This window comes from Ursus americanus, chromosome 18, assembly GCF_024610735.1.
Source record: "Ursus americanus isolate L20-20 chromosome 18, mUrsAme1.1.p, whole genome shotgun sequence".
NCBI lineage: Eukaryota > Metazoa > Chordata > Mammalia > Carnivora > Ursidae > Ursus > Ursus americanus.
Genome location: NC_142144.1, coordinates 34,757,981 through 34,783,254, shown reverse-complemented (window position 1 = coordinate 34,783,254; position 25,274 = coordinate 34,757,981). Strand labels below are relative to the sequence as shown.

Sequence of the window (25,274 nt, the reverse complement as noted above, 5' to 3'; positions counted from 1 at the left end):
CAGAGGGGCAGGAAGAAGGAAACTCCACATTGAGTAGTTGAGCAGGGAGCCTGAAGCTTGGCTCTATCCCAGGACCCTAGGATCATGACCTGAGCCTAAGGCAGCCACTAACTGAGTCACCCAGGTTCCCCTCAACAAGCATATTAATACTTTTGTTATTTCAGTATCAATTCAATGAATTATAGTCATAAGTTTCCCCTTCCTGCCACAACCTTCATGAGATGAGACCATCAAAAGAGGAACTATACTTCTTTTTCTAAATTTCTCAGCTTAATAAAGTCATCTAGAATTGTAACTGGAGTTACACCATTGTCTTCTTGTCACTGTTTACCTCATAGCATTTACTAATAATTCCTTCATATATTTCCCTTTGCACATTTGGTATCAAGCATTCATTAGATTTTATCGGTCTTCAGACATTTGACCTTTCTCCACTGTCCCATACAGATATTCTCCATATCTGTCCCAGTCCTTCCATTACTTATTTTTAATTATTTGTTGGGAGAACATTAAAAATAGAATATCTTTTTGAGAAAGAGATTACATGGGCATGTGCTGTCTGTGTTTGCATGTGCCAACAATGTCTTTTCAACTCTCGTATTGGTGCAATGGTCAGGGTAGCAGAATTTGGGAATCGCACTCCTCTGTGGGCTAGAACTTTTTGTAAGTCAAAACTAAAACTCAACATGTTATTTTTCCTGGACATCAAGTAGTTTAGTATTCACCGGAAAGATAGACAACTCTAAGGCTTGACCAGTGGTATATACTTTTGCAGAAGTGCTTCTAGAATGGGGCAGAGACGTCCCATTAAATACTTCCTATTCACATAAAGCCTTCCGTGTGATCAGATTTGCCTATGTACCTTTGATGAAATTGGCCCTTTATCTTGCCCTCTGAGACCCTCAGGTGAGTGAAACTGGGGAATAGAGATCTATCAGGACCCCTCCACCATCCCTGGATGAAGTGGTTGCGAAGTACCAGGTTCCTCACAGCAGCCTTCACATCCTTGTTCCTGAGGCTGTAGATGATGGGGTTGAGCATGGGGGTGACCACCCCATAGAAAAGGGAGGTGAGCTTGACTGAAACATCCTGCTTGTCTGCCCCCAGGGGGTCTCTGGATTTGGGCTTTCCATACACAAAGAGCATCGTTCTGTAGAAGATGACCACGAATGTGAGGTAGGCGGAGCAGGTGGAGAAGGCCTTTTTCTCCACTCAGCTGAGGAGACCCTCAGGATGGTGCAATGATGAGCACACAGGAGACAAAAATGAACAGAAATGGAATGCTCAAGAAGATCACATTAGCCAGTGCCATATTGATCGCACTGATGGAGATGTCAGGTCATCTTCAGGACAGCCAGGATCTCACAGGTAAAGTGGTTGATGACATTGTCCCCACAGAAGGGCAGTTGCATCGCTAAGGATGTTTGCACCATGGCAGTCATGCTTCCAGCTTCCCAGGAGCTGACAGCCATGGGCACGTAGGCAGGCTTCCTCGTGACTACAGGATACCTAAGGGGGTTACAGATGGCCACATAGAGATGAAATGCCATCACGCCCAGAAGCACACACTCCATGACTTCATGGAAAAGAGAGAAGCATCTACTTGGCACAGGATGAGAAGGGCATGCTTTTCTTGGATCTTAGGAAGATGTCAGGAATCTGCGGGACTGAGAGGGTTGTGTACCAAATCTCCAGGAGTGAGGGCTTCCCCAGGAAGAAGTACATGGGTATGTGCTGGTAGGTGGTAGACACAGTGACCAGGATGAGAACGGCATTGCCCAGCAGGATCACTACATACACTGAGAGAATGAGCAGAAAGAAGAATTGGCATAGGAGGAAATACTGGGTCCCTTGGCTGGAGGGGACTCAGAAGAAGAGTTTGGGTGCATCGTCTGCTGTGGCATGAAGCTGAATTAGGAGTGAAGGTAGAAGCTACTTGAGGGTATAGTTAAGCATAATTCAAGGAAAAATTTGTTAGGGCTGAGTGAAAAATCTAGAATCTGATGTATTGAATTCTTTGTCACTGGAGGTGTTCAGCGATTGCGCATTGACTGGGGTGAGGGGCATTGGAGAGGAACTGCATGCGTCCTGTCCATAGGATTGAACAAGAAACCCCCCCGAAGCCTCTTCTAACAATGATATTGCATGGCTCCCCTAAATGTCTGAAGTTTGTTTAAATGGCTACTAGATGTCATTTGTGGATTTACAATAGCGAGATTGTTCCCCTACTGGTGCCAAGTAGAAATCAGGAACAGGACTAACATAAGGATGTGAAATTTTATTAACAAAATATGCATCCTTAGGCAATTCATTCTTAATAAATACAAGAAAATGTAAATATCGCTTGAAGCAGAACCTTCCAACTTCTAAGATCTATTCATTTTTTTTTTAGATTTTATTTATTTTATTTGAGAGATACAGCCAGTGAGAGAGGGAACACAAGCAGGGGGAGTGGGAGAGGAAGAAGCAGGCTTCCAGAGGAACAGGGAACCAGATGGGGGGCTCGATCCCAGGACTCTGAGATCACGCCCCGAGCCGAAGGCAGATGCTCAATGACAGAGCCACCCAGGCGCCCCTCTAAGATCTATTCTTAAAATTGGACTCACTTTCTATTTTCGCTTTTTTTTCTTTTTTAAAAGTTCTTTATGATTTAAATTTTTTCTTTTTTTTTATTATGATATGATGTGTCACCATACAGTACATCATTCATTTTTGATGTAGTGTTCCATGATTCATTGTTTTTGTATAACACCCAGTGCTCCGTGCAATACCTGCCCTCCTTAATACCCTTCACCAGGCTAGGCCATCCCCCCCCTCCTCTGAAACCCTCAGTTTCTTTCCCAGAGTCCATAGTCTCTCATGGTTGATTCCCCCTTCTGTTTACCCCCCTTCATTCTTCCCTTCCTTCTCCTACCGATCCCCTGCTACATACGCTTTTTAAATAAGTCAGCCAATGATCAAGGCATTTCATAGAACTTGCCATAAAAATCCTTCTATTCATCTGCTAACATCTCTTGAGTCTCTCATTTACCTTGTGTGTCTATTGCTCTATATAGGGACCATGTCTTACTCTGTTCCACACGGCACCCAGCACTGTGCAACATTCATGATATCACTACTACTAGTATCTAATCGTTTCATTGTGCTGCCATTTATAAAATACTTATCTATAATAACTAATTTGTGTAAAATCAAGTGGTTAGGTGTAAAATATGAAGAAATAGACTGGGAAAGGTTAAGCAGCCCACCCGAGGTCACAGGGAAGGAAATGCTTCCCAATTTTTGTTCTGCTGAGCTACGGAGTCTCAGGAAGTGCTCCCAAGTCTCCATGTCTTGGACAGTCACAGGGTACAGTAGCATATGAAAGATGTTGAGAAGTCCTGGAACAAAGAAACATGTCAAATGCTAGCCCCCAAATTCTTCAAATATGTTTAGCCTCTGTCTGTCTATTTCTCTATCACCTTTCTTTTTTCAGAATGTGAGTTATTATCTCACCAAATACTAGCTTTTCTGGTGGGAATTCCTGTAAATGATGAGTATCAAATTCAAGCTCTATACTCTTTTTGCAGTTAACTTACTAGCATGTTTCATAATGTGAAGTGCATTGAGAAAAAATAGCCTCAGTTTAGTGTATCGGAATAGATTGTTCCCAGCCAAAAGCTCTCTATGTGGAGAAATTGTCTTTGTCTCTTCTTAGTACTTCAGGCAAACTGAATTTAATAAAAAAATCCAAAATGAACATTTCCACTTCCTCCTTGTTCCTGTGACTCTCCTGGGGAATCCAAGAGGGATGGCCACGGTGCTGGGAGCGCCCTCTCTCCTCCGGGTACTGACTGTGTAGCTTAGACACAGCACGGCCATTCAGCGTGCTGTCGTGGTTCTTCTCTCCTCAGGTCTAACATGTGTTCAGAATGTCTTGTGTATTCAATTAGATATTTATTTTACAGGATCTGTCGAAACTCTCAGATATATGGCCAAATCTCAGAAGATATACTCTGGGGGCATCTGGGTGGCTCAGTTGGTTAAACATCTGCCTTTGGCTCAGTTCATGATCCCAGGGTCATGGGACTGAGCACTAGTCAGGCTCCCTGCTAGTGGGGAGTCTGCTTCTTCTTCTCCCTCTGCCCCTCCCCCTGTTTGTGTGTGCACTCTCTCTCTCTGTGTGTCAAATAAATAATCTTAAAAAAAAAACAAACAATAAACTCTGAAAAGTTAACATTCCCTGAAAGTGCACTGAATGCCAGGACACCAATCTGGATAACTGGATTTGTCTTTTCAAAGGTAGTTATAATGATCAAAAGTCTGTCTCCCACGCGGTGAGACCACAGAAAAGACATCCTATATCAATAGGTGAAGCATTTCTGAGGCACCAGGTTCCTCACAGCAGCCTTCACATCCTTGTTCCTGAGGCTGTAGATGATGGGGTTGAGCATGGGGATCACCACCCCATAGAAGACGGGGATGAGCTTGTCTGAAAGGTCCTCTTTGTTGTCCCCCAGGAGAGCCTTAGACTTGGGTTTCCTATACATGAAAAGTAAGGTCCCATAGAATATGACTACCACAGTGAGGTGGGCAGAGCAGGTGGAGAAGGCCTTCTTCCTCCCCTCAGCTGAGGGGATCCTCAGGATGGTGGCAATGATGAACACATAAGAGACAGAGATGAACAGAACTGGGACCCCCAGGAAGATCACATTGGTCACCCCCATGCTGATGACATTGATGGAGATGTCAGTACAGGCCAACTTCAAGACAGCCAGGAGTTCACAGGCAAGGTGGTTGACGACATTGTCCCCACAGAAAGGCAGCTGAATTGTCAAGGATGTGTGTACCACAGAGGCAGTCCCACCAAGAGCCCAGGAGCTGACAGCCATGGGCACATAGGCAGCCTTGCTCATGACCACAGGGTACCTCAGGGGGTTACAGATGGCCACATAGCGATCAAATGCCATCATGCCCAGAAGCACACACTCTGTGGCTCCCATGGCAAAGGAGAGAAACATCTGTACGGCACAGGCTGAGAAGGAGATGGTTTTCCTGGGAGTGAGGAAGCCATCCAGGATTAGAGGGACTGATGAGGTTGTGTAGCAGATGTCCAGGAAGGAGAGGTTCCCCAGGAAGAAGTACATGGGCGTGTGCAGGCGGGAGTCAAGAATGGTCACCAGGATGAGGACCCCATTGCCCAGCAGGATCACCAGGTACATCAGGAGGATGAGCACAAAGAATATTTTCTCCAGCCTCGGGTAGGCTGAGAGTCCCAGGATAATGAACCCTTCCACAGGGGAGGACCAATTGGCTTTTTCCATGTGCTATTGGTTCTGTCATCAGCAAAGTACAAAGGCAGGATGGCAGGTATTTTTGAGAAGAGTCTCAGCCATCTGGTATACCGTCACTCCGAGCTACATAATAGGAGAGCATATGTGTATAAGAGATAAGTGACTGAAAGAGGCAATAGGTGGGAGTGTGCTTAGCTGTTCAATGAGAGAAGGTCAGGGCTGCAACAGAGCTTACAGATATGAGGTCCAGAGAGGGGAAGTGACCTGTCCAAGTCTTCTGAGCAAGGTGGAGAAAGAGACAGGAACTAGCCCAACAGAGCTAATCTCCAGTCAAGGAGGGCTTTTACTCTGCTTTATGATGAGCATGGGAAAATGCTGTAAATTATTTCTTTTTGATGTAAATGCATAGAAATTTCATTTAGTCCGGGCTTTCTTAGATTCTCAGAGAGGAGAATCCCCAAGCTGATCCTTGAAACTACCAACGTTTCAAGGCTCTTTAGACCTTGATTACATTCGGAAGGTACCTGTTTAAAAGTGTTAATCCACATGCAGGCAGAATAGCCTAGGTAAACGTTCAACGTATGAGGGACACGTCCTTAGTCTGCCCACCCTCAGCAGCACAGACCTGACTGTTGTCAGAATTGGGATCTGCCTGTTTGAATACATATTAAACGCAATGTGTGAGGGAGGTTCCCCCTTGGGGAGGAACTTTATGAAGTCCACAGAAGGAGTAATTGGAGTGAGTGGACCCACACTGTGGATGACAGCCACGCAGCTTACTGACCTGTTAACTCAGTTCTTAATAACCAGGCTGAGTCTAATTACCTGACATCAGGATACATGGCATTAACATCTAATTCCAGTTCATTAGAATATGGAGAAATCTTAGCCAGGGGTGAATAAGGGCTGTTTTTTCTTTGTCCTCTTATGTTTATCTTTTATTTTGCATAATAACCAGCTCTCTGGCTCCATTATTGTGTGCCACACAAGCAGCTAGCTTACGGGAGACTTACATGCCTTTGTGGAGAGGATTTCCAGTCCAGCAGCTACGTTGCCCAGACTCTACATTCCCTAATTCTCATTTGTTACACATCTGTAGCACATTCTTAATGCAGTGGTGTGTGTACAGGCATGTGTGCTCGTGCATGTGTGTGTGTGTGTGTGTGTGTGTGTGTGTGTAGTGGGTGGAGGGTAGAGGATGAATGGTTGGTATTAAGGAGCATCTATTCTGTGCCATTTTCTTTGAAACACCCCACGGAGAAAATATCATCATTCAAGTTTTATAGATAAAAGTAACCAAAGCTCAGTGGAGCCAAAGATTTGGTTCTTAAGATTGAAGGACAGAGCTGGGGTTGGATCACAGGCCCCAAATCTGAGTTCTTTCCACCCAATGGCTGCCTCACTTTCCTGCACAGATGTTTAGGAGAGTCTGTCTCCAGTACCAGCTCTGCGTTTCTCTGATCTGTCTCATCGTGCAGCGCGCTCTTGCTTCCGTCATGTTCAGAGTTTATGTCAGGTACCTTGTCAGGCAGAGTAACTCCTGCTCTAAGTTGAACCCAGACTCTGGCAGCCTTGGCACCAGTGAGCTTGGGGCTGGAGAATTCTTTGTTGTGCGGGGCTGCCCTGTGCATCAAAGGATGTTTAGCACCATCCCTGCCTCTGCCCACCTGCTGCCAGTAGCACCTGCTCCTTGGTTCTAAAATAAATATTTTAAAAAGAAATGGAAGGGAACACGATGCAGTCCAGAGTCCTATGCATTGTCATACAGCCTCTCTGGCGAGCAGCTTGAATAGAAAAATGTAAACTTGAAAAACCCGTATAACTCAGTAATTCCACCTCTGGGAAAGAATTCTAAAGGAACAATGAGAGTGAAGGCCGGTGTCTCTCACTAAAAGTATTCATCACAGCTGTATTTGTGAATGAACATAGGAGACAAAATAACTGTCTACCATTAAATGCCTAATGGTGCATTTCATATAATGGAATATTAGACATTGAAGTTATATTTATAGTTTTTACACAACTGCATCATTACACTTCAATAATAGAAGAGAGAATACAAAATTATACACACTATTGTGATCTCAATTAGGTAAACAATGTATCTGGATAAGAGTGACTGAAAAGAAGTTTTAGCAAAATCAATAGATGTAGGGATTCCACTTCGTACCTCCTCAATATTATAATTTTCCTTTATTTAAAACTTTTAATTTATTTATTTTGAGAGAGAGAGAGCAGTTGTGGGAGCAGTACTGGGGGAGTGGACGGGCAGACCAATTTCAAGCAGACTCCTCACTGACCTCAGAGCGCGAAGCGGGCTCCGTCTCACATCCATGAGATCATGACCAAGCTGGTATCAAGAGCAGGAAGCTTAACCAATGGAGCCCCCAGATGCCCCAATATTATCAAATTTTCTAATACAATGGGCAGAAATTTCTTTGTATTCAGGGAAAAACATTCTCAGTATAATAACCATCCTCACTCACATGTTGTTTCCAAAGCTTCCATTCCTGCCCTGCCATCACCTCCAGCTGTGGGTTGGAGCAGAAGATAGCCTTTCTGATATATGGTGACAAGGTCAAGAGTAGCCTTATGTTGCATCTCAGTACCTAAGTCACTCACCTCATCAGCTCATCGTGTGGCCATTTCATCATCTTGCATCATCACAGGTGGATGGGGGAGTCCAACACAATAAGACACCTTGAGGGAGAGACCACATTCACCTAACTTTATATGCTATGTTGTACCTCTCACTGCGTCAGATTTATAAATGAAACTTTATCATAGGTACATGTGTATAGGAAGAAACAGGATACAAAGAGTCCAGTACTATCTGTGGTTTCAGGCATCCACTGGGGGGTCTTGGGGAGTATCCCCTGTGAATAAGGGGTAGAAAGAAAGTGAGGAAAACAGAGAGAACTAGTCACAGACTGGGAATCACAAACAGAGATGGGTCCTAGCTTGCCTGTCTGCTCACCTTCTGACCCTGAGGAAGGCTCAATCTCTGGGAAATTTCAGCAAGTTGGGGGTGGAAATCTGGCTGCCTTCCTCCCAGGGCTCTGGGCTCCTCCCGGGGAAGACAGAACAACAATGTCAGGGCAGGGGCTTGGTCACTGGTGAGCTCCGTAGAGCAGGAGGGACTGCCTGGGCTTAGCCTCTGCTATTCCTCCTGCTCCAGCATCAGCTGCTCACAGTCGGTTGCAGCTGGAAGGTGCTTGGAGCAGAGGCAGGGTGAGGAGGAAAATCCATCTTTGGAAAATGCTCTGCAGAAGTCATGGCCACCACCCCTGTCCCCACCACAGCGCAGCCCTCCCACCTGCATCCTGCTTGCAGCCTCTTCTCTGAGTCTCCTGATCCCAGACACATTTCTCAGCTCCTCACTGTGCCCTGGGCCAGACCCTGGATGCCAGACAAGGACCCCAGACACTCCCCTGCTGGACTTCCTTTACCTCCGAGACCCTCTTTCTCCTTCTTCCCCAACAGTTGCCTCCCTGTGGCAACGTTAGATTCTGGTGGGGTTTCTCTCACATCCTTCCTCCTAGACGTGCAGGTTGAGTGGGTGCCTCAGCACAGAGTCTTCATGGAGAGGACCTGTCACCCTGGTCTGAGGCCCAGAAATCCCAAGGGTACATTTTCCCCAGCAGTGAGAGGAGTCCTCTAGCAGCAGCTGTGAACTCCTACAGGGACCCTGTTAATCCCAGAAGCAATTTAAAGTTTGGAATGTCAAGTGTGCACAGGGTATGGGCCCTAGGCATACCTGTGGCCTCCAGGGACCATCTCCCTGTCCCAATTAGAGGTAACGAGTGGGACACGGTCAAGTGGAGATGGAGAAGAGTGTATAGCAGATGGCGGCTTCCTCCTGAGCTTTCCCCGGGCTCCCAGAGAAGCCAGTGCTCAATTCGGGGCCAGAGTATGTTGTCCGCTCGCTGAGTCCTAGACATCCAGAATGGGGAGGCAGAATGAATGTCTAACAACAGCAACATTAGGATTGGCTCCATTCAGTGAGGCGCTCCCATGTGCCAGTCACTGTACCAAACACTTCACAAACATTCATTTAAACATTTCTCCACTTCCTCGCGAGCACACGTTATTTCTTGTCATTTTGGTTCTTGGCTTTCTGACTGTGTGAAGTGGTATCTCACTGTGGGTTTGATCTGCATTTCCCTGATGCTAGTGATGTTGAGCATCCTCTCATGTGTCTGTTAGCCATCTGCAGGTCATCTTTGGAGAAACGTCTATTCATGTCCTCTGCCCATTTTTAATCAAATCATTTGTTTTCTTGCCTTTGAGTTATGCATTCTTTTCATATTTTGGATTGTATCCAAATGTATTATCAAATATATTTTTTGCAAATATCTTCTCCCATTCAGTATGTTGCCTTTTCAATTAGGTGGTGGTTTCCTTTGCTGTACAAAAGCTTTTTATTTCAGTGAAGTCCAAGAGTTTTTGTTGCCTTTATTTTGCTTGTCTGAGGAACATATCCTGAATAATGTTATTGAGGCAAATTTGCAAGAGATTGTTGCCTATGTTCTCTTTTAGGAGTTTTATGGTCAGGTCTTACTATTAGGTCTTTACTCCATTTTAATTTTACATTTCGTATGATATAAGAAAGTAGTACTGTTTCATTCTTCTGCATATAGATCTCTAGTTCTCTGGATAACATTTATTGAAGAGACTGTCCTTTCCCAATTGTGTATTCTTGTCTCCTTTGTTGTAGATTAATTGATGAGATAAGCATCAGTTCATTTCTGGGCACTCCATCCTGTTCCATTGATCTGTGTGTCTTTTTTTGTGTCAGCATCAAACGGTTTTGATTACAATAGTTTGTCGTATAGCTTGAAATGTATTATCTCCCTAGTTTCTTATTCCAGGCAATAGACTTTGAAAGGTTAAACAGTTTACCAAACACCACATCTTTTGTGAATGGCAGAGCAGGAATTTCAGTCTCAATGCATCTGATTCTCTTTATCATCATTGATTTCATCCTCCTCCTTGACCTAATGGGATTTTCATCCCATTAGTAGGTGTTACTTGTGTGTGAAAAAATATTTAAAAGGTATAGAAGAATATAGAATAAAAATTAAGCCTTTATCTTGTCACCTAGTTAAGTACTCTTGAGGCAACCAATGTTAACAATGTCCTCATGCTTTTTTTTTTTCAGACATATTCTACGGATATTGTTAAGTGAGAAAATCAAGTTATTAGGACAGTGACAAATTTTGCACAACAGTGCACTGTTTTAATACCTTGATTTTCTCACTGAACAATATACCTTGGATGTATCTGGGAAAAATGTGTAATACTGTCTCATTCTTTGAAATGACTGCATTTATTCCATTGTAAGGATGTGTCATCATTTCTTTAACCTGTCTAATATTAATGGACATTTAGATATTCCAGTATTTTCCAATCTCATTCTGTTACAATCAATGGTACAACAAATATCCTTGCATATTCATAATGTTGCATGTGGGAAAAACATCCCTGTTTACGTACGTTTGTAATTTTGAGAGTTATTGCCAAATGTATACATTCCTATCATCAGCGTATAAGCATATGTGTCTTCCACACTCTGCTTACATACTATTTTAGTCTCTCGGGTACTCTTTTTGGTCTTTGCCAGTCTGAAAGATGAGAAGTGATATCACGTTGTAGTGTTTAATACTTTAGGAATTTAAAATTATTTAAAATGTGAAAAAAAGCATGCATATGAAAATACATTAAACACATATTTTTAATTTAAAGAATAATAAAGTAATAATCTCCTACTTTGAGGAGTAGAACATTGCCAGTACCTTGGAAGCTCCATGGGTATTCCTTCCCTGTCAATCCTCTCCCTCTCCTCCCAGAGATAACCACATTCCTGATTTTATTTGTTTTCCTGAATGTTATCACTGTATATACATTCTTAAACACTATAGTTCAGGCTTTCACCTTTTTAAACTTATATACATGGTGCCTGGGTGGCTCAGTTGGTTGTCTGAATACCTTAGGCTCCTGGGGTGATCCTGGGGTCCTGTAATCCAGCACATTGTTGGTCTCCTTGCTCGGCAGGGAGTTGGCTTCTCCCTGTCTCTCTCCCTCTCTCTCTGCCCCTTTCACTGCTCGTGCTCTCTCTCTCTCTCTCTCTCTCTCTCTCTAATAAAGGAAAAATTTAAACAGCATAAATTGAGCCCTTATAAGTATTCTTTTTGACTTGTTTCTTCAATGTTCGTGAGCTTTATTCATGTTTATGAGTTTAGCTAAATTCATTAATTTGTATCGCTAAGTTCCATTATATGAATGCAGCCCAGCTTATTTACACATTCTACTTTGATGGACGATCGGATTGCCTCCTAGTGGAGAGCTGCTGTAAATATTTTGTACATTTTTCCTTGGTACACGTTTTTCCAATTGTGGTGCTTGCATTTATGACCCATCCTTTCTCAGTGATGTGTAATACATCAAATGTGTTATATATCAAATCTCCAAACATGAATGGGTCCATTTCTGGGATCTCTATTCTTTTCCATTCATTTATTTTATTTTATTTTTTTGGTATTCATTTGGTACTTTATTTTTTTTATAATAATATTTTTTATTATATTATGTTAGTCACCATACAGTACATCCCTGGTTTTTGATGTAAAGTTCGATGATTCATTAGTTGCATATAACACGCAGTTCATTAATTTTTCTGTTCATGTGTCAATGCTATGCTGTTCCAGTCATTAAGCTTTACAGTATACTTTGATATCTTGTAGGGTAAGTCCTTTTATCCCCATCTAGTACATCTTCAAATGTGTCATGGCTGTTTTTAGTCGTTTGTTCATCTCTGTAATTATGGAACCAACTTTTTAAATTGTACAATAATTATTTTGGGGATTTAAAAATTGATACTACTTTGAATCTATATATCAATTAGTGGAGAACTAATATCTCCATAACAAATTTTCTGACCCATGATTGGGAAACATTTCTCTGTTTTACTATCATTCAAAACATGTTATAATTAAAAATTTTATGCATGAAGGCCATGGAGATCTTTTGCCAGATTTCCCCCTATATGATGATATTTATATTTTAATAGGAATGTATTAGACTTTTATATTTAAATATATAAATATGTATGGTTATATTTCTTGGTATGTTTTAAAATATTTCGTAACCTGATGCTGGAATATAGAAATACAGTAGACTTTTTTATACATTGATTTAGTGTTGAGGAACACTCTGTTAAATATACCTCTCAGTTATCTTAGATTTTGTATATAGTAGGCAGTAATAACAGCAGTAAATAATAACAACTTTCATCTTCCTTCAAAATTGACAGACTTGCCTCTTTTCTGGCCCTACTGCACTGGCGGGACCTCCAGTTCAATGCTGAGCTTTTTCTATTTTGTTTTGTTTTATCTGAATGGGTGCTGTTTTTTGAAAAGCTTTTCCTGCTTCTCTTGATATAATCATGTGATTTTTCTTATTTAGCCTGTTAATGTGCTGGTTGCACTGACTGCTCTTTGGCTGTTGAACCAGCCTGTCATTCTGAGTGAAGGAGAGCCTCCTTGCTGCCGGAGAGCAGGAGTTTCAGCTCCCCACTAGGGCTCTGCTGATTCCCTGCTGACTGGCAAGGGCAGGGGTACATTTTTACTACGGCCATGTCCTCTGCTGACATCATGGGAAGAGTGGCCTCACTGCCACAGGCACAGTCCTGACTCTCCTTTAGACCCTCTCTGATACCACCCAAGTGGGAAGGATCAGGGGCACCTCATTACACAAGGTAGAGGGTGAAAGTGCAGGCTTCCCACATGGTCTCCACTGACACCTGGAGTGGGGATTTATCATCGTGCAGTGGAGATAAAAGTCCCACCTCCCTGCTCAGCCTCCTCTGATGTCACATTCGATTTAGGACTTTTGCGTCAGTGTTCATGGGCAGTGTAGACCTGAAGAGAGTTTATTGCTTTTCTTTTATTAGAAAAAGAGCCTGGCATTTGACCAAGACTGGTTTGCAGTTTCTTGTATGTCAACTGAGAATGGTCTGCCATGTACGTGAAATTGCAGGTGGAGAATGCTGGTCAGCAAGAGGGGGAGACCAGATAATGATGCTTCTACTTTGGGTTTTGTCATTGTCAGGATTCCCTAGGCTGCTAGATAGAGAACTTACTTCAACCAGCTGAAACCCACAATGGATTGTGATGTTCATGCAGCTACACTCAAGGGTGGATTCAGTCCCAGGCTCAGCTGGAATTAGGGACTCAACATGTCATTAGGACTTGGGTCTTTTCATCTGTTTCTTCCCTCTATTGTCTTTTCCTGGCTTCATGTTACACTCTGGTGGGCAGACTTCCTCAGTCTTCCCTGGGAGGTAAGAGGGTTGTCGGCAGCCTGATTCGGGTTCTTCTCTTGGAGTCTCCAGATGAGAACCGAGCCCTGGCCAACACCTAGACTGCAGCCTTGTGGAGGACTTGGTCAAACTCCTGACTTACAGAAACTGCAAGATAATAAGTGTGTGCTGCTTGAAGCTAATAAGTTGGTGGTGATCTGCTGAGCAGCACAGAAAGCTAATAAGGACCCTTTTCTCTGCTTGCTCCAATTACAAGTGTCCTGAGGAATCGCTCTGTTGAGTTTGGCTTAGGTTACATGCCTTCCATTAGACCGATTGCTGTGCCAAGAGTTGGTGTTCTATGATTGGTAGCTGCACTGAATGACATAAGAGTGAGAGGGAGCAGATTCCCCGCCAAAACAGTAGGTGTACTGTGCAGGATGTAGCTGACTCCTGTGATGGCATTCCTAGGGAGTCCAGCTGTGAGTTGTGAGTGCTAAGGGCAGACGTTGCAATTTGGCAGCCTCTAGCCAAATCTGGCTATGGAACAAATATTGTGTGGCCCTCATAACACTTACCGTGATACCAGAGGTAAACATGGAACCTGCAGCTGGGACAGCTGCTCTGCATCCCCTCCCCCACTCCCACATTCCTTCCTGGCATCAGTTGACTGGAATCCAGGAAGCTTATCTGCTGGAAGAGGCAGTCAGCTCCTGCTTCTGGTCCTTTCCCACAGTCCGGCATCTAAAATGCTCTGATTTAACCTATTTGGGTGAATACATTCTTGCCCTGTTGCCTGTAACCATCTGGGGTGTTTGATTTGGTCCTGTTGGTAAAAACTTTCATTGGAGACTGTAATCTCTTCAAGATTTTAGGGATCATCCTAACCTGAGATAAATGGTCACTAGTTGTAATGAGGTGGAAAGTAATCAGCACGTAAGCAGAGCTCTGAAAACCTCCATTTGTCAGTGGGCTGTTCTAGAGTCTTTGGTTACCTCCAAAAGCATGGACTGAGTTGAAGGTTGATTTTCTGTGCTTCCGAGATCTTTAGATGAGGGAGTCTTCGTGTTTGCCTCAGGGCTTGGGCCTTCCTTCCCAACTAAGAGGATGGGCCTTCTCTAGGGATGGGAAAGTGGGTGGAGGTGGGCTCATCCCAACCTGTTGGCAAGAGGGAGAAAGGCTTGGAATGAGGGCACTTGGAGGGTAGTTAAATGTCCCAAGGCTTACATTCAGGGCTTTTCCTTCTTCAAAAGAAAATATCTTATTATTTCTCCTGTTACTATATGATCATTGTAAATATATGATACTGATAGAGGTCTCTTGTAGTTCTTATATATTTTCCACAGGTATTGTAAAGTTTTTGGGACTGCTGTGAATTATATACAAGCACTCTAGGATACTTTGTTACTATGTCTCATAGTTTTGGCATTTGAGTAAAATTTTTTTCTAGTTAAACAACCTTTTGTGAATAGTTTTCTTTTTTTCCTTCTTTTCAATATTTATGTTCTTTATTTTCCTCATCTCATCTAATTAGCTAGACTGCAACATGATGTAGACGTTGAAAGCTGGTGACCTAATCCAAGTTGTAGGCATGCTGTTTGCTGATGTTCTGATACTTTCTTTCATGTCAAGAGTAGTTTCCTTTATTGAAGTGTGCTACTTTAAAAAAGTCAGAAATCAATGTGAAATTTTATCAAGTGACTTGTGAACATCTGTTGATGGATCACTTTTCTTCCTGAATCTATTAATAAAATGGTTGCAATAGATCTCCTAATCTTTCCTAAGTTAGAAATTTTGAAGCTCCTTAAGAAACTGGGTTTAAATGATACTTTGTATCATTTAATATACAATGATTTAAATCTACTGAGGTTCAGTAGATGACTTTTTTCATTTGATCAACTTAATTTGCTCATTCATCATGCTCTTATTCTTTCAAAAGTCTTCATGCTAATACTTGTCTGCTGGTATTTTCTCTTAAAATTTCCACAAGCATCTATTTTTAAAAAGATTTTTATCCATCCTAGAGTGAGAGAGAGAGAGAGAGAGATGGAGAGAGAGAGATAACAAGCAGGGGAGGTGGGAGAAGAGGGAAAAATAGGCTCCAAGTTGAGCTTTTGAGCAGGGAGCCCAACGCTTGGCTCCATCCTAGGACCATGGGATCGTGACCTGAGCTGAAGGCGGCTGCTAACTGACTGAGCCGCCCAGACACCCCTCAACAAGCATATTAATACTTTTGTTATTTCAGTATCAATGCATTACACTCATGTATTATACTCATAAGATTCCCCTTCCCACCACATCCTTCATAAGACGAGACCATAAATGGGATGTAACTATACTTCTTTTTCTAAATTTTTCAGCTTAATAAAGTCATCTAGAATTATAACTGGAGTTATGCCATTGCCTTGTTGTCACTGTTTACCTCATTGCATTTCCTAATAATTCCTTCATATATTTGTCTTTGCACATTTGGTATCAAGCGTTCATTAGACTTCATCGGTCTTCGGACATTTGACCATTCTCCACTGTGTGTTACATACCATATCTGTCCCAGTCCTTCCATTATTTATTTTTAACTATTTGTTGGGAAAATTTTATAAATAAAATTTCTTTCTGCAAAAGAGATTACAGGGGTATGTGCTGTCTGTGTTTCCACGTGCCAACAATGTCTTTTCAGCTGTCATATTTATGCAATGGTGAGGATGTGCAGAATTTGGAACTCACAGCCCCTTTCCCTCAGAACTCTGTCAGTCTTTTTCCACTGTCATCTACATTTAGGGAAGCAGAGCAGCAGGCCAATGGCAGTCAGATTCTTGTTCCTATGTTACGTTAGTCACCATACAGTACTTCATTAGTTTTTGATGTAGTGTTCCATGATTCATTGTTTGCATAGTGCTCCATGCTATACCTGCCCTCCTTAATACCCGTCACAGGGCTAACCCATCCCCCCCTCCTCCTCCCCTCTGAAACCCTCAGTTTGTTTCCCAGAGTTCACAGTCTCTCATGGTTCATCTCCCCCTCTGATTTCCTCCCCTTCATTTTTCCCTTCCTTCTTCTAATGTCCTCCATGCTATTCCTTATGTTCCACCATAATAAGTGAAACCATATGATAATTGTCTTTCTCTGCTTGACTTATTTCACTTAGCATAATCACCTCCAGTTCCATCCATATCAATGCAAATGGTGGGTATTCTGTCTTCCGATGGCTGAGTAATATTCCATTGTATATAAGGACATATCTTCTTTATCCATTCATCCATTGAAGGTCATCTCGTCTCCCTCCACAGTTTGGCTATTGTGGACATTGCTGCTAGGAACACTGGGGTGCATGTGCCCGTTCTTTTCACCACATCTGTATCTTTGGGGTAAATATGCAGTAGTGCAATTTCTGGGTCGTAGAGTAGCTCTATTTTTAACTTTTTGAGGAACTTCTATACTGTTTTCCAAAGTGGCTGTACCACCTTGCATTCCCACCAACAGTGTAACAGGGTTCCCCTTTCTCTACATTCTCTCCAATATTTGTTGTTTCCTGCCTTGTTATTTTTTGCCATTCCAACTGGTATAAGGTGGTATCTCAATGTGGTTTTGATTTGAATTTCCCTGATGGCTAATGATGTTGAACATTTTTTCATGTGTCTGTTAGCCATCAGTATGTCTTCTTTGGAGAAGTATCTATTCATGTCTTCTGCCCATTTTTTGACTTGATTATTTGCTTTTTGGGTTTTGAGTTTGAGAAATTCTTTATACATCTTGGATACCAGTCCTTTATCTGTAGTGTCATTTGCAAATATCATCTCCCACTCCATGGGTTGCCTCTTTGTTTTGTTGACTGTTTCCTTTGCTATGCAAAAGCTTTTTATCTTGATGAGGTCCCAAAAGTTCATTTTCACTTTTATTTCCCTTGCCTTTGGGGACGTGCCTTGAAGAAGTTGCTGTGGCCAATGTCAAAGAGGTTACTGCCTATGTCCTCCTCTAGGATTTTGATGGATTCCTGTCTCACATTGAGGTCTTTCATCCACTTAGAATTTATCTTTGTGTATGGTGTTAAGAGAACGGCCGAGTTTCATTCTTCTGTATATAGGTGTTGAATTTTTCCAGCACCATATATTGAAGAGACTGGTTTTTTTTTTCCATTGGATATTTCTTCCCTGCTTTGTCGAAGATTAGTTGACCATAGAGTTGAGGGTCCATATCTGGGCTCTCTTTTCTGTTGCATTGATCTATGTGTCTGTTTTTGTGCGAGTACCATGCTGTCTTGGTGATCACAGCTTTGTAATATAGCTTGAAATCAGGCAACAAAACAACAAAAAGAAATAAAAGGTATTCATATTGGCCAAGAAGAATTCAAACTCTCTTCGCAGATGACATGATACTTTATGTGGAAAACCCGAAAGACTCCACCCCCAAATTACTGGAACTCATACAGCAATTCAGTAACGTGGCAGGATACAAAATCAGTGCACAGAAATCAGTTGCCATTCGTATGTCTTCTACACTTACTAACAATGTAACTGTAGAAAGAGAAATTAGGGAATCAATTCCATTTACCATAGCACCAAAAACCATAAGATACCTTGGAATAAACCTAACCAAAGAGGGAAAGGATCTATACTCTAGAAACTACAGAACACTTATGAAAGAAATTAAAGAAGACAGAAAAAGATGGAAAAACATTCCATGCTCATGGATTGGAAGACTACATTGTTAAAATGTCTTGCTGCCCAGAGCAATCTATACTTTCAACGCCATCCCAATCAAAATACCAATGGCATTTTTCAAAGAGCTGAAACAAACAATCCCAAAATTTGTATGGAGCCAGAAAAGATCCCGAATCTCCAAGGAAATGTTAAAAAAGAAACACAAAGCTGGGGGCATCACGTTTCAAACTATATTACAAAGCTGGGAAATACACTTTTATGCTGTGGAAAAGTCTATAGAATTATTTTGGCATATATGAAAATCAAACTTATCCTTGGATCAACTGTACATAGGTATGTCTTTTGCTACAATTCTTATCTGGTGATTGATGAACCTTTTATGAATAAATATGCAGAATTTCTGTTCAGTGAAATGTTTTTCTCCTCCTTTATTGTTTGTCTTTCATCTGTTCTGTTTTCTCCTCCTGAATTACATAATGTATTCCCCTGGTCTACTTTTTATGTCTCTCACCTGTTCTCAAATAACCAAATTATCTCTCTCTCTCTCTCTCTCTCTCTCTTTTTCCCTCTAAGCCTGGGAGAGAAACTTAAGTTCTTTTCAATTTAAAAATTCATTTTTATGCATTGTTTTATCTACTTTTAAATACTTTCTACTGGATTTTATTTGATCAACAATGTCAATTTTTTCCCATAAGACAAATTTTTATCTCCTAGTCACCTTTTCTCCTAGCTTGTCTTTGCTAGACTGCTTTTGCTTTATTGGTTCAACAACCTCCTGAATTCCACAGACCATACCACTGAGGCTTCTCTTTACTGTCTCACCATCTTCCTGCAATGAGTCTTTTTCAGGAGAGGCTGTTTGTTTTCATGGTTACTTTATTTATTTCCTCCCTGTTGTGTTAAAAGTTCATTTCAGCTCTCAGAGGCTTTCTGTCCCGCTCATTCTTTTAACTGGACGTCTAGATTGCTAACAATTGGGAGCTGGCTTGGAATTCCTCACCAGTCATGGGGGTGATTCTTAGATGTCTGCTGGTGAACATCACCTCCTTCTCCCTCTGACTGCCATGTAAGGTTGGGTGTTCTTAGGTAGAAAAGCAACTGACAGTCGCCACTTGGCTGCACGCTTGGTCAAGCCAGGTCAGGAAGTTAAGAGAATTCATTTGATTCTCTTAAATACATCTCAGCTTCCACATCACTCTGATGACCTATGGGAAGCCTCAGCTATCCAGGGACAGAAGCCAGGGGTGAATAACATCTTCAAAAACGGGAAAGAAAAAAGGCCTGAGTGTTTGACCCTTACATCAGTTTTGCCACAACCTACTCACTCTCCTCTCTGCTTCAAAGGTGTGAATGATTTTCTGGTGGGGACCATGATTGAGGACAGGAAAAGAGGTTAATTATGGAGCCATAGGTAGAGAACAATTCAAGAAACAGTTTTAGGAATTAATATGAAAATAAAGTGAAAGAAACAATGAGCATAAAGATAAAAATATTACTATTGTTTAATATGGAATAGGGAGAGGAGTTAAGATGGCGGAGGAGTAGGGGACCCCTTTTTCAGCCGGTCCCCTGAGTCGAGCTGGATAGGTACCAGACCAGCCTAAATAACCACGGAATCAGCCTGAGACGCAGGATGATGCATCTGGATCTCTACAAATGAACATCTCCAGCGCTGAGTATTGAGGTACGAAGAGGGGAGCTGTAAACCGTGCACAGATATCGGAAGATAAACGGAAGGGGGAGGGAGCCGCCGCGTTTGGGCGCCGGGAAGCGGCAGCCACCTGCACGGGGGAGCGGGCGGGCTCGAGGTCGGCACCCGCGAAACAGCAGACTGAGACCCTGAACCGGGTGCGCGCGCCACCAGGCATCTCACGGAACTCCGGAATCGAGGTGTGCTCACCGGGCATAGACTGAGACCGGGAGACCCGGGAGCGCGCGGGGCGGCCGGTGGCTGGCGGGCCACCTGCACAGGGGAGCGGGCGGACTCGCGGTCGGCACCCGCGAAACAGCAGACTGAGACCCTGAACCGGGTGCGCGCGCCACCAGGCTTCTCACGGAACTCCGGAATCGAGGTGTGCTCACCGGGCATAGACTGAGACCGGGAGACCCGGGAGCGCGCGGGGCGGCCGGTGGCTGGCGGCATTAGAAACACAAAGGACAGAGACGGGGCGGCCGGTGGCTGGCGGCATTAGAAACACAAAGGACAGAGACGCGCCGGCCCTGGAAGCGAGGGCAGGGTCGCCGAGTTGGTGCGCACATCCCGGGACGCTGCAGGGTTGAGCAGCACCAACAGTAACAGAGTTAAAGTGGCCAGAACATCAGTGGAGAACGGGCCGCAATCCCTCTGTTCTGCGACAATGCAGCCTCTGCTGCTCTGACTCTCAGAAGAGGCATAGCCGGCCGCCAGGGAAAGCCGCCAGAGAACAAAAGCCTGGAAATATCGGCTCAGAGAGTGCCCATCCCTATCCCCCCTCGCAGGGGACACGGAGACTCTACCCAAACAGGGTTGCCTGAGTATCGGCGCGGCAGGCCCCTCCCCCAGAACACAGAAGGCAGGCTGAAAAATCAAGAAACCCACAACCAGAGGCGCCTGGGTGGCGCAGTCATTGAGCGCCTGTCTCCGGCTTAGGGCGTGATCCCAGCGTTCTGGAAAGGAGTCCCTCATCGGGCTCCTCCGCTGGGAGCCTGCTTCTTCCTCTCCCACTCCCCTGCTTCTGTTCCGTTCTTGCTGACTGTCTGTCTCCCTCTCTCAGATAAGTAAATAAATAAAATCTTTAAAGAAGAAGCCCACATCTCTAAGATCCCTATAAAACAAGGGGCACGGCCTGGGACCCAGTCAATAATTTTGGGCTCTGGAAACCCCGCAACCTCTCTTCATCAGAATGACAAGAAGGAGAAGCCCCCCCCCCCCAGCAAAGAAAAGACAGTGAGTCAGTGGCCTCTGCCACAGAAGTAACGGATATGGATGTAACCAAATTATCAGAAATGGAATTCAGAGTAACAATGGTCAAGATAATGAGTAGACTTGAAAAAAGTATTCAGGAAAATATTACTGAGAATATAGAATCCCTAAGGGCGGAAATGAGAGCGAATTTGACAGAAATTAAAAATTCTATGAGCCAAATGCAGGCAAAACTAGAGGCTCTGACGGCCAGGGTCACGGAAGCGGAGGAAAGGGTTAGTGAATTGGAGGATGGGTTAATAGAGGAAAAAATAAAAATAGAAGATGGTCTTAAAAAAATCCACGCCCACGAATGTTGGCTACGGGAGATTACTGACTCAACGAAACGATCCAATGTTAGAATCATTGGCATCCCCGAGGGGGTGGAGAAAACAGAGGTCTAGAAGAGATATTTGAACAAATTGTAGCTGAAAACTTCCCTAATCTAGCAAGGGAAACAAAAATTCGTGTCCAAGAGGCAGAGAGGACCCCTCCCAAGCTCAACCATGACAGACCTACACCACGTCACGTCATAGTGCAATTCGCAAATATGAGATCCAAGGAAACAGTATTGAAAGCGGCCAGGGCAAAGAAATTTCTCACGTACCAAGGCAAAGGCATCAGAATTACGTCAGACCTGTCTACACAGACCTGGAATGAGAGAAAGGGTTGGGGGAGCATTTTTAAAGGTCTTTCAGAGAAAAACATGCAGCCAAGGATCCTTTATCCAGCAAGGCTGTCATTCAGAATTGATGGAGAAATAAAGACATTTCAGAATCGACAGTCACTAGCCAATTTCGTAACCACGAAACCAGCCCTACAGGAGGTATTACGGGGGGTTCTATAAAAGTAAAAAGGCCCCAAGAGTGATACAAAACAGAAAGTCACAGCCAATACAAACAAAGACTTTACTGACAACATGGCAGAATTAAAAGCATATCTCTCAGTACTCAGCCTGAACATTAATGGTTTGAATTCTGGTTTCAAACGCCACAGGGTTGCAGATTGGATAAAAAGAAATGACCCATCCATTTGCTGTCTTCAAGAGACTCATTTCGAACCCAAAGATGCATTCAGACTGAGAGTAAGGGGATGGAGTACCATCTTTCACGCAAATGGACCTCAAAAGAAAGCTGGGGTAGCAATTCTCATATCAGATAAATTGGATTTTAAACTACAGACTATAGTTAGAGATGCAGAAGGGCACTATATTATTCTTAAAGGAAGTATTCAACAAGTGGATATGACAATTATAAATATATATGCCCCCAACAGGGGAGCAGCAAGATACACAAGCCAACTCTTAACCAGAATAAAGAGACATATAGATAAAAATACATTAATAGTAGGGGACCTCAACACTCCACTCTCAGAAATAGACAGAACACCCTGGCAAAAACTAAGCAAAGAATCAAAGGCTTTGAATGCCACACTCGACGAGTTGGACCTCTTAGATATATATAGAACACTACACCCCAGAACCAAAGAATACTCATTCTATTCTAATGCCCATGGAACATTTTCAAGAATAGACCATGTTCTGGGACACAAAACAGGTCTCAGCCGATACCAAAAGATTGAAATTATCCCCTGCATATTCTCAGACCACAACGCTCTGAAATTGGAACTCAACCACAAGGAAAAATTTGGAAGAAACTCAAACACTTGGAGACTAAGAACCATCCTGCTCAGGAATGACTCGATAAACCAGGAAATCAAAAATCAAATTAAACAATTTATGGAGACCAATGAGAATGAAAATACAACAGTCCAAAACTTATGGGATACTGCAAAGGCAGTCCTAAGGGGGAAATACATAGCCATCCAAGCCTCACTCAAAAGAATAGAAAAATCTAAAATGCAGTTTTTATATTCTCACCTCAAGAAGCTGGAACAGCAACAGAGGGACAGGCCTAATCCACGCACGAGGAAGCAGTTGACCAAAATTAGAGCTGAAATCAATCAAGCAGAAACCAGAAGTACAGTAGAGCAGATCAACAGGACTAGAAGCTGGTTCTTGGAGAGAATCAATAAAATTGACAGACCACTGGCAAGACTTATCCAAAAGAAAAGAGAAAGGACCCAGATTATTAAAATTATGAATGAAAAAGGAGAGGTCACGACGAACACCACTGAAATTGGAAGGATTATTAGAAATTTTTATCAACAGCTATATGCCAATAAACTAAGCAATCTGGAAGAGATGGAATGCTTCCTGGAAACCTATAAACTACCAAGATTGAAAAAGGAAGAAATTGATTTCTTAAACAGGCCAATTAATTATGAAGAAATTGAGTCAGTGATAAACAACCTTCCAAATAACAAAACTCCAGGCCCGGATGGTTTTCCTGGGGAATTCTACCAAACATTCAAAGAGGAAATAATACCTATTCTCCTAAAGCTATTTCAAAAAATAGAAACAGAAGGAAAGCTACCAAACTCATTCTATGAGGCCAATATTACCTTGATCCCCAAACCAGGCAAAGACCCCCTCAAAAAGGAGAATTACAGACCGATTTCCCTAATGAATATGGACGCCAAAATCCTCAACAAGATACTTGCTAATAGAATCCAACAGTTCATTAAAAGGATTATCCACCACGATCAAGTGGGATTCATACCTGGGATGCAAGCGTGGTTCAATATTCGCAAATCAATCAGCGTGATACATCATATCAATAAGAAAAGACTCAAGAACCATATGATCCTCTCAATTGATGCCGAAAAAGCATTTGACAAAATACAGCATCCTTTCCTGATTAAAACCCTTCAGAGTGTAGGAATAGAAGGTACATTTCTCAATCTCATAAAAGCCATCTATGAAAAGCCTACTGCAAATATTATTCTCAATGGGGAAAAGCTGGAAGCCTTTCCCTTAAGATCAGGAACACGACAAGGATGCCCACTCTCGCCACTATTATTCAACATAGTACTAGAAGTCCTTGCAACAGCAATCAGACAACAAAAAGGGATCAAAGGTATTCAAATCGGCAAAGAAGAAGTCAAAATGTCTCTCTTCGCAGACGACATGATACTCTATATGGAAAACCCAAAAGAAGCCACTCCCAAACTATTAGAAGTTATAGAGCAATTCAGTAACGTGGCGGGATACAAAATCAATGCTCAGAAATCAGTTGCATTTCTGTACACGAATAACGAGAACGAAGAAAGAGAAATCAGGGAATCCATCCCATTTACAATAGCACCAAAAACCATACGTTACCTTGGAATTAACTTAACCAGAGACGTAAAGGACCTTTATTCTAGAAACTATAAATCACTCTTAAAAGACATTGAGGAAGACATAAAAAGATGGAAAGATATTCCATGCTCATGGATCGGAAGAATTAACATAGTTAAAATGTCCATGCTACCCAGAGCAATCTACACTTTCAATGCTATCCCGATCAAAATACCGAGAACGTTTTTCAAAGAACTGGAACAAATAGTCCTTAAATTTGTATGGAACCAGAAAAGACCCCGAATCTCCAAGGAACTGTTGAAAAGGAAAAACAAAGCTGGGGGTATCACAATGCCGGACTTCGAGCTGTACTACAAAGCTGTGATCACAAAGACAGCATGGTACTGGCACAAAAACAGACACATAGACCAATGGAACAGAATAGAGAGCCCAGAAATGGACCCTCAGCTCTTTGGGCAACTAATATTTGATAAAGCAGGAAAAAACATCTGGTGGGAAAAAGACAGTCTCTTCAATAAATGGTGCTGGGAAAATTGGACAGCTACATGCAAAAGAATGAAACTTGACCACTATCTCACACCATACACAAAAATAAACTCCAAATGGATGAAAGACCTCGATGTGAGACAGGAATCCATCAAAATTCTAGAGGAGAACATAGGCAGCAACCTCTACGACATCAGCCAAAGCAACCTTTTTCATGACACATCCCCAAAGGCAAGAGAAACAAAAGATAAAATGAATTTATGGGACTTCATCAAGATTAAAAGTTTCTGCACATCCAAGGAAACAGTCAGAAAAACTAAGAGGCAGCCCACGGAATGGGAGAATATATTTGCAAATGACACTACAGATAAAGGACTGGTATCCAAGATCTACAAAGAACTTCTCAAACTCAATA

The 25,274-nt window shown here is 42.6% G+C and overlaps 1 protein-coding gene and 1 pseudogene across 1 annotated transcript; both read right to left on the bottom strand.

Moving 5' to 3' along the window:
• Positions 1-822: 822 nt before the first annotated feature.
• Positions 823-3,141, bottom strand: LOC123781187 (olfactory receptor 13C7-like; annotated as a pseudogene).
• Positions 3,142-4,343: 1,202 nt separating this feature from the next.
• On the bottom strand, positions 4,344-5,303 carry LOC123781186 (olfactory receptor 2S2-like). The gene has a single exon (XM_045780584.2). It carries the CDS (start codon positions 5,301-5,303, stop codon positions 4,344-4,346), a length of 960 nt encoding a protein of 319 aa, XP_045636540.2.
• Positions 5,304-25,274: the final 19,971 nt, after the last annotated feature.

What these genes read in the sequence shown, in the direction of transcription:
- LOC123781186 (XM_045780584.2), bottom strand. Translation starts at nt 5,303, where the DNA reads ATGGAAAAAGCCAATTGGTCCTCCCCTGTGGAAGGGTTCATTATCCTG.